Source organism: Leiobunum rupestre, chromosome 5, assembly GCF_980474605.1.
Source record: "Leiobunum rupestre chromosome 5, qqLeiRupe1.1.hap1, whole genome shotgun sequence".
NCBI lineage: Eukaryota > Metazoa > Arthropoda > Arachnida > Opiliones > Sclerosomatidae > Leiobunum > Leiobunum rupestre.
Genome location: NC_143388.1, coordinates 30,018,703 through 30,027,647, shown reverse-complemented (window position 1 = coordinate 30,027,647; position 8,945 = coordinate 30,018,703). Strand labels below are relative to the sequence as shown.

At 35.6% G+C, this 8,945-nt stretch overlaps 3 protein-coding genes across 4 annotated transcripts; 2 read left to right on the top strand and 1 right to left on the bottom strand.

Moving 5' to 3' along the window:
* The first annotated feature begins 117 nt into the window (after nt 1–117).
* wds (WD repeat-containing protein wds) lies at nt 118–2,795 on the top strand. Its single transcript, XM_090174497.1, has 10 exons — nt 118–723; nt 792–888; nt 947–1,020; nt 1,537–1,626; nt 1,694–1,783; nt 1,843–1,926; nt 1,989–2,044; nt 2,123–2,245; nt 2,301–2,497; nt 2,559–2,795. Exons 1-10 carry the CDS (start codon nt 631–633, stop codon nt 2,657–2,659), a joined length of 1,005 nt encoding a protein of 334 aa, XP_090030623.1. The 5' UTR covers nt 118–630; the 3' UTR covers nt 2,660–2,795.
* Nucleotides 2,796–2,953: 158 nt separating this feature from the next.
* On the bottom strand, nt 2,954–4,866 carry LOC149944096 (transcriptional adapter 1-like). Its single transcript, XM_090174871.1, has 9 exons — nt 4,719–4,866; nt 4,470–4,506; nt 4,350–4,404; nt 4,222–4,281; nt 4,049–4,152; nt 3,777–3,986; nt 3,574–3,722; nt 3,355–3,514; nt 2,954–3,293 (listed from the first exon to the last, which is right to left on the bottom strand). The coding sequence occupies exons 1-9, from the start codon at nt 4,790–4,792 to the stop codon at nt 3,108–3,110; spliced, it is 1,035 nt and encodes a 344-aa protein (XP_090030997.1). The 5' UTR covers nt 4,793–4,866; the 3' UTR covers nt 2,954–3,107.
* A 2,358-nt stretch (nt 4,867–7,224) lies between these two features.
* Nucleotides 7,225–8,728, top strand: Surf4 (Surfeit locus protein 4). Of its 2 annotated transcripts, none has more exons than XM_090174486.1 (3): nt 7,225–7,379; nt 7,619–7,882; nt 7,950–8,723. In XM_090174486.1, exons 1-3 carry the CDS (start codon nt 7,314–7,316, stop codon nt 8,445–8,447), a joined length of 828 nt encoding a protein of 275 aa, XP_090030612.1. In that variant the 5' UTR covers nt 7,225–7,313; the 3' UTR covers nt 8,448–8,723. The 2 variants fall into 2 exon arrangements, with proteins under 2 accessions (XP_090030612.1, XP_090030613.1); XM_090174487.1 differs by having other exon boundaries at nt 7,355–7,491; nt 7,950–8,728.
* The last annotated feature ends 217 nt before the right edge of the window (nt 8,729–8,945 follow it).

The following is an 8,945-nucleotide window of genomic DNA, read 5'->3' as shown; positions in this document are numbered from 1 at the left end:
ATGTTCAGCTATTGAAAAGCGAGAAAGTCGATCATTATAGTTTCTAAATGCCTATCACATGACCTCCCCAAAACTAAACCATGCGCAGACCAGACAGAAGGGAAATATTCATGCCTCCCCCCCCCACCCCCCATCCTTGGAAAATTGAGATTTTGGTGCTTTTCTTTGACTCGTCACAGAAGGTGGGAAAGCTGCACTTTTTATGTTCGAACCCTCCCACTCAACTGTAGATATTTTTAGTGCAAAACGTGTTGCCAGAATGCTACCATCGCTGGCGGCAAACTGCAAAAATTAAATAAACAGCATTATTGTGATTTTGTTAAGCCTTTGTTCATAAAGGATAAGTTGATGATATCTAAATTGTAATTAATCTCTACAACATTTAAGTTAAATAGTTTTGCTTTTCCTTGATCTGAAATCTTAACAAGCCTTGGCTAATTACTTCTTCTTGACACCAAGCGCCAAGGCATTCGAACTTAAGCATGTGCTCTATTTAATTTGCCTTTGAAAGTGTTTCGGGACTGGACTTCAACTATTATAATACTACATAGTGAGATTCTATAAAACATATATAGCGAAATTTCCCTAGTTTCACCAACTAAACAGTTCAAAAGTATAATTATACAAAAAATGGCACAAACTCCACCTGCATCTCAAGGGGCCCTACTGGGCAATTCAACAGTAACTAGTTCTTCAAAATCTGGCGATTCCTCTTCAAAACTAGTATGGAACTGTGCTGCATTTCGTAAAGCAAAAAAAAAAACCAATAGTTCAACATTTAATTTTTTTAGAAACCAATGTATTCACTAAAGTTCACTTTAGCGGGGCATACAAAGGCAGTGTCATCTGTCAAATTCAGTCCTAATGGAGAATGGCTCGCTAGCTCATGTAATCATTGAAATTAAGCTTTTGTTTTAAAAAAATTCTTAAAAATTATATATTACAGCTGCTGACAAGCTTATAAAAATATGGGGAGCTTATGACGGGAAATTTGAAAAAACGATTTCAGGACATAAACTCGTAAGTCTAGCTTCAAACTAGGGATGCACCGATATGGGTACAAACGATATATCGGCTATTCGTGGCCGATATTAACAAAGTTGTCTATCATAACAGTAGTGTTTATGATCAAATCATTGTAAAAGACGGGTCAGTACACTATCATATCATTTTATTTTAATTTTTCATGAAAAAAAAGTTTGCAAGATCATATCAGAATGTTTCTTTTCATTTTATGTGATACATATTTTCTATCACTAATCGAATATCATTGTTTTTTATTTGTTTACACTCATAACCCCCTGTCTAAAAAAAGGAATGATCTAGCTTCTGAAATCTGGTGTATGTGGCGCGGCCAATCAAATCAAATATTATCAAAAGTTAATCGAGAATTTACTTATTTTTAATTGTTTTTCTGAAAATATTTTTCTAATACCAATATCAGCCGATACCGTTATTAGAAAAATAGGCCGATATATCGATGCATCCCTACTTCAAACAAAGATAAAATCGTAATTAACATTTGTAAAATTTTAGGGCATTTCTGATGTAGCATGGTCAAGTGATAGTAGACTGCTAGTTAGCGCCTCGGATGACAAAACATTAAGGATATGGGAAGTTAGCACGGTAATAAATGTTAATCTGAGCCAGAGTACCTGTGATAAGTCTACTCACAATTTTGTTCATGATCAAGGGAAAATGTATGAAAACTTTAAAGGGACATAGCAACTATGTATTTTGCTGCAATTTCAACCCACAGTCAAATTTGATAGTATCAGGCTCCGTAAGTGGTTTTAACTTGAAAGGTGTAGTCTAATACTAATCGTTATTAATATGAATCAGTTTGACGAGAGTGTAAGAATTTGGGATGTTAAAACTGGGAAATGCTTAAAAACATTACCTGCTCATTCAGATCCAGTTTCTGCCGTTAGTATGTTTGAAATATGCATTGTAAGTTTTGTTAATCACTCAAAATAAATATGTTACAGGTTCATTTTAACCGAGATGGTTCCCTTATAGTATCCAGTAGTTATGATGGATTATGGTGGAGAATCTTTATTTTGTTAATGTTATAAATTTTAATTTTCCAATTTTGGATTGACTTTTTACTGTTTTTCTCTAGTCGAATATGGGATACAGCTTCTGGCCAATGTCTAAAAACACTAATAGATGATGACAACCCTCCAGTTTCATTTGTTAAATTTTCACCCAATGGAAAATATATTCTGGCTGCAACATTGGACAAGTATAATTTAGTTACATTGAATTCAACAACATTTTTTAAAAATGTTTCTCTATAGTACATTAAAGTTGTGGGACTATAGCAAAGGAAAATGTTTGAAAACTTACAGTGGACATAAGAATGAAAAATACTGCATTTTTGCAAACTTCTCAGTCACTGGTGGAAAGTGGATAGTATCAGGATCAGAGGACAACTTAGTTTACATATGGAATTTGCAAACGAAGGAAGTGGTACAAAAGCTTCAGGGTCATACTGGTATGGTTCTATAAATATTATGGTGTTTTTTCTTTTAAAAACTTTGTACACTTTGCTTTAGATGTTGTCTTATGCACCGCCTGTCATCCAACTGATAATATCATAGCTTCTGCAGCATTGGAAAATGACAAAACTATAAAACTTTGGCGCAGTGATACTTGAATCATCCGTTTACTTCATTTATGCAATTTCCTATAAATTGCACAATAAACTTGTCTGGAGGCTAACATTTACTATCGTTCATTAAGTTTTAAATGGCCAAATGCAACCAGATGTTGTATCATTCACTTTACTTTTTTGTGCAAAATAAATTTAATTTCAATTTTAATTTTGCGTTGATAATTTATAGCCAATTCTGAGCTGGTTTCACTCGCAACATTTACTAATTTACTGCAAACTAAATGAAACTCATGGTAAAATTAACTATATTTTATTGAAAACTTCAAAAAGTATCAATTTTCACCAAACTTAATCTCTAAATTCCAAAATTTATGTACAAGAATATTTAATATGTACAAAACTATACATCACTTTGAGGTCCTTATTCACATTCAAAGAAGCTTTAATTTTATCCGTATTATAATTAGCCTTTTTCAAAAGGCCAATTACACTAGGAGGCTTGCCAACTATTTAAACAGTAGCTCTGTTCCTTTAATAATTGCGCTTTGATTGTTTCTTCTTGAATGTGAATACTTTCTTGTTCCAACTCCTCTAGACTTGGGTGCCATTGGCGATTGATGGCTCGTTCTAGATTTAATGAGTATACTGAATGTGAAGGAACCAAATTACGATGCACCTAATGGAAATTAACAAATTAGAACATGGTTTTGTTTCATTACACAATATTTCCTTATTACTTGCAAAGTTTCCACTAAATCAGTTGGGTTTATTGGGGGCAATGAATAAGAATTTGATGATGAACAAGCTAACTCTAGAGCCACTTCGCTTTCTGCCCAATCTGATGTAGGCTTTAAGCTTGGTACATGTTCTCCAGCATTTGATACACTTGTGGCATTACTATTTCCATATCCAATTTCAGTTATTTTTTTAATAACTATTATTTCAACCTTAAATACCTTTCTGTTGTGTGGTTTGATATTTTAAGTGAATTCTTTAGATAAGGGTTGACAGGAGCACACCCAATGGAATGAATGAATTTTCCCTCTCTTAACTTATAAGCATTTCTCCTGGTGCACACTTGCGTTAGAATATTTTTTACAAATTGCTTAAGAAAAATATTTTTAGTAAAGAAAATGGAAATGTTAAAATTTATAACTACCTGAACTGCAATGGTTAATAGTTTCACAGCGGGATCTTCAATTTCATCAAGACCCGTTTCCCAAGCACAAACATATACTCTTAGGTAAATCATTGACTGATCAGGTAAGACAAAATCACGAGTACAAAAGGATAGTCTAGCATCATCTTGAGGAGCTCTTGGCACAAAATGAGGGGCATAACTTAAAGGATTTGCAGGTTGGAAACGATGCTGAATTGTTTTACCCATTAGTTTACCCGAAAACAAAGCTATAAATTTTGATTATTACTCACTTCAAACGTGGCTCTAATTTGCCTTTTCTTTTTTTGTTTCCCAACATTTTGTTTGTCTTTTTTATTAACATGACTACTGTGATAAGATTCCTTTGAAGGCCGGCCTATTTTTATGTTAAGAAATATAGAATTATACCATGGAGTCCAAGATTTGTCATTTCAAGGAACCTTACTATGTAGAGTGCTTTGACATTTATTTAATATAGCAACGAGAAATTCATTATGAAGATGAACTAAGAAATAATAAATAAATAAAATCAGCTTCCCAAGTGCATGTTTTATCAAATTTAAATTGTAATACCAGCTTCAGGATGCAATATTTTTCTTGCTTCATAATCAAAATCTTCTTTTGTTATCTAAATCATTAATTATAATGTAAAATTCTTCATAATTGCATTGCTTACTAGTAAATATTTTTCACCTTTTGCCTAAACCAGAGTTTCAAGCTGCTCAAATAACTGTAAAAATAAATGCACGCGTGTAATTATTGTTAGTGAATTGTGTACAAATAACATTTTTAAAGCACGCCAGATTGGACGCCAGAGCGGCTAGTTCGTACTAGCAAAGGCTTAACTACAAAGCCCTTGTCCCAATGATTTCTGGAGTTAATATTTTTCGTTTTTAATGATATATGATAAATTATACAGTAAATAAAACGTATTCAACGTACAATCTAAAATCATCTCCAATAGCATCGTTTAATTTTCTTCGAATCGCATTAAGCTGCGGAATAGGAGCAGCCATTTTTTTAAAGTAAGTCGTTTGAGCTGCTTGCTCTTCGCAGACGATGTTCTCTTGTTGGCGGATTCAGCGGGAGGCCTTCAGGAATTGTTGAATACTTGCACCTCTTTTGCGGAAGAGTGTGGATTGCGCTTTGGGAGTGATAAGTCTAAGGTTTTGATCTTTGGTTCAGAGGGTGGAAGCGATACGTTCACTTTGCATGGAGCTAAAATTGAGGTCGCTACAGAGTACACGTACCTAGGAATTATTTTTTCTTCAAACGGAAATGGATATTCGGAAGCCTACGAACGGAAGTTGGTGTCTAAGGCGACGAGTCTCCGATGGGCAGTGAAAAATTTGGCGAAAAATTCTTATAACAACTACTCTGTTGGGCGCACTTTATGGAAGTCGGTGGCGGTTCCCGCCCTTACGTATGCAAATGAGGTGATGGCACTCTCGAAAACTTCCATTGTAGCGCTGGACTATGCACAAAGAGAAGCCGGTAGGAGTGCTTTGTCTGCGGGTCCCTGTACTCCGAATGCTGCTATTAAGGGGGAGCTTGGTTGGAGCACTATGCGTGAGCGTGAGGTGGTCAGCAAATTGAAGTACTTGGGTCGGCTGATGTTGATGCCAAGCCACATGTTTCCTGGTATCGTGTTTCGGGCCTTGCGTCAAGAAAATGTTAGTACAGGTTTTTTTCGGCGGCTAGAACATCTTGACACAATTTGCGGTATTGGCACTAAAAGGAGTGAGGCTACGAACGAACATCAATGGGCCACTATTGTAACAAAGGACGTGCGGGAATCTGCAAGCAAACTGTGGAAGACTGAAATAAGAGAGAATCGTAGCCTCTGCCTATATCAGTTGAAAAGTGTTCCAGCTCCAGAGCCCTTCTACGACGGATCGTGGCAGAGTGTCCTACTTTTTGATGCCTTTTGTGGTGCTTTGTTAACTGGTCAACAACAGGCCCAACTTTTCGGTGACTTGCCGGCATGCAAACTATGTAACCATGAGGTCGAAGACCTAAGTCACATCCTTCTGTCGTGTCCAGCTTTGGAGAACCATCCGGGAGTGTCGGAATGGCGGATGGATCACTTACACCTCCCTACAGAGGTGCTTATAGGCTTCGGTAATACTGGTTCAGATGTCCATCAGGTCAAATGGATTCTTGGGTTGTGGAAGAAGGCCAAGGACGCTTGGCGTCGTTTGAATAATAATTAATCGGTTTCCTTCGCTCTTATAGTATTATCAGAAATACATGTATTTCTGGTATTATTAATCTGTATTTTTATTTATATGCTTATTTTGAATTGGGTTTTTGGCGGGTTTTATTTCTGCTTTAAAATTCTGGATTGGGTCTTTGGTATTTCCTGGATTATATTCGATGCTGGTTTTGTGTATGTATTTTGTATTTTTTTCGACTGTGCTCCTCGTTTGTGAGTGAGCCGCCCTGTTCCAAAAGGGTTGTCAGTAAATAAATCTTAAATCTTAAATCTTAAATTGGCAAAGCTGCCGGCACAGCTGCCAGGCAAATTGCAAATAAGCTTGGTTGCCAGCCTTAAACTGATTTTCCCCACAAAATTTAAGAAATAATCCCGCGATTATTACTATGAATCCGCAACTTAATAAAAACATTTTTTCTTAATTCGCGACCGAAAACTATCGCTGCGCCATCTTTGGTTCACCATTGAAACCTAAAAAGGGAACAGCGAAAGCAGACACTATTAGTTTTTCCTCGTCGTTATTCGTAAATTTGATTTTATAAATAATGATACTCTCATTTTAATATAATTTTGGCATCGTTTGTTTATATTTTTATAAGTTTATTTAAGAATAAACGTTCTTTTACGGTTCTTATGGCTTTTTAATTTGTCTGTAGCACCTAGGCTCGTTTCGGTCGCGAATATATCGGAGTATATAGTCTTCTTTGTGTACATGTAAACAATAAATAAGTTGAGAATTTCTTTGGGAAACACAAATACAATTAGAAATTAATCAAAAATAAATAATAATAATAATAATAATAATCAGCTAGGCTAATACCCAAGGCACCACCTTAGGCCTAAGTCATCATGCGACTTTTGAAGCCATTAATTCAGGTGGCCGGGTTACAATGCGTAGGAGGGTGGTGGCAAATAATTTTGGTACATAAATTTTAATCCCGCTAAAATTAAATAAAAAATCGCATTCCCCGCGAAGCAAAATGTTTTCCCGCGATCAGAAGAAATAAACCGCAAAAACTCGTGGTTTTACCGCGGGGCTGGCAACCCATTCCCGCTGTTAAAAACAATTTTGCCTAAATAAATTGATAATAGAATAATTTTTCTTCATATATTTCCTTAGGAGCATATAATTAATAAAATAATAAATATATTTCTTAAATCAGCAATCGTACTCTTAAATTTTGAGCTGGTACAGTATAAACTTAATTTCCATAATTTGGCAGTTGTTGCTCGGTGACGTTAGCCGCAAAAACGTGGCAAAACAACGTCGCGTAGCCATCTAGCGGTACTTCCTTCTTTTCCGGAACAAGCACGGTGTGAAAATGGCTGGTCGTGTCGGTCTAGATCAAAAAGAGCTTATAAGCAAAGCTGAAGATGCAGCTGACCAGGTGATTACATATTTTATTTTTGGTGTAAACGTTTGCGATATTGGTATTAACGGGCCGATTTTTGATATAATGCACGATGCTTCTATGTGGCACAGTTATGGATTGGCATATGGTATGACCCCTATACATGTATAATGGTAGACAGCACACACCAGACTTTGCCCTTGGGGCATAATGGGCTCTCTCCATGTAGTTATTTAAGGTCTTAAAGGAAATATAATTATGATAATCCATTTCAGGTTCTTCGATATGGAAAACACATCTTGCCACACGCCGCCAGATTTTGCCTGGTCAGTACATTTATTGAGGATGGCATTCGCATGTGGTTCCAGTGGAATGAACAGCGAGATTACATGAATATATCGTGGGGAGTTGGCTGGTTTCTAGCCGTTCTCTTTGTACTTTTCAACTTTATTGGCCAATTAGCAGGTTCGATAATGGTGCTTCTACGTATTCAAGTTGTTCCCGCTTGTGGACTGTTGTTTTTCATTGTTCTTCTTCAGGTAACAATTGATTGTAAAGTTTAAAACAATAAGGTAATATTTCTAACATGTAATTTTAAATACACAGACAATTGCGTACAGCATTCTTTGGGATATGCAATTTCTTCTTAGAAACATGTCATTGGTTGGTGCGTTATTGCTTCTTGTAGCAGAGAGCAGAACAGAAGGAAAAAGCTTATTTGCAGGAGTTCCAACTTTGGGAGAGAATAAACCCAAAAATTATCTTCAGCTAACTGGCAGAATTCTGTTGATCTTCATGTTCATGACGTTGTTACGCCTTGAAATATCTTTTATTCAGATAATTCTCAATATCATTGCATCTGCGTTAATGGTTTTGGTAATGATTGGCTATAAGACCAAGCTTTCAGCATTAGTCTTAGTTTTATGGCTAACTTCTTTAAATCTCTATGCCAATGCTTGGTGGACAATCCCTAGTTACAAGCCAATGAGAGATTTCCTCAAATATGATTTCTTCCAAACATTATCGGTGATAGGTGGTCTATTAATGGTTGTTTCATTGGGGCCAGGTGGGGTTAGTATGGATGAGCATAAGAAAAAATGGTAAATTAAAGAAATTTGAAATCCTAGTTTATTCATTATCTGTAATAACGCTTGTTCCCATTCTGTAAAATTTTGAACAATCTTCCTGGAAACTCCGTGTCATTTGAAATTTTTGGAAACTGTTTTATCCAATAAACAAATACTGGTCAAAACTTAAAAAAAAGTAAAAACATCTCACTTGTTATTGAACTAAACCTATTTGTTCTGATTTTTTTAAAAACCAAAATGAGAACTCTTGACTGTGGATTATATTTATGTAACCTTTTTCAATCACTAACTGTTCTGGTGATACAAAATAAAATTTAATAATTTTTTATATTTATGAATGTTGGCCACACATTAAGTTTTAAACTTTCCAATTCCAACAAACCATTGTGGGATCAAAATGTAGTCTCTATGTAAACTCCAAAATGGCGAGTAATCCTTAATTGTAAATAAGTTTCCCCGGTAGATATATTAGTTTAACATCGAGCTGATGTGAATAACATGGTAAAATGTCCAA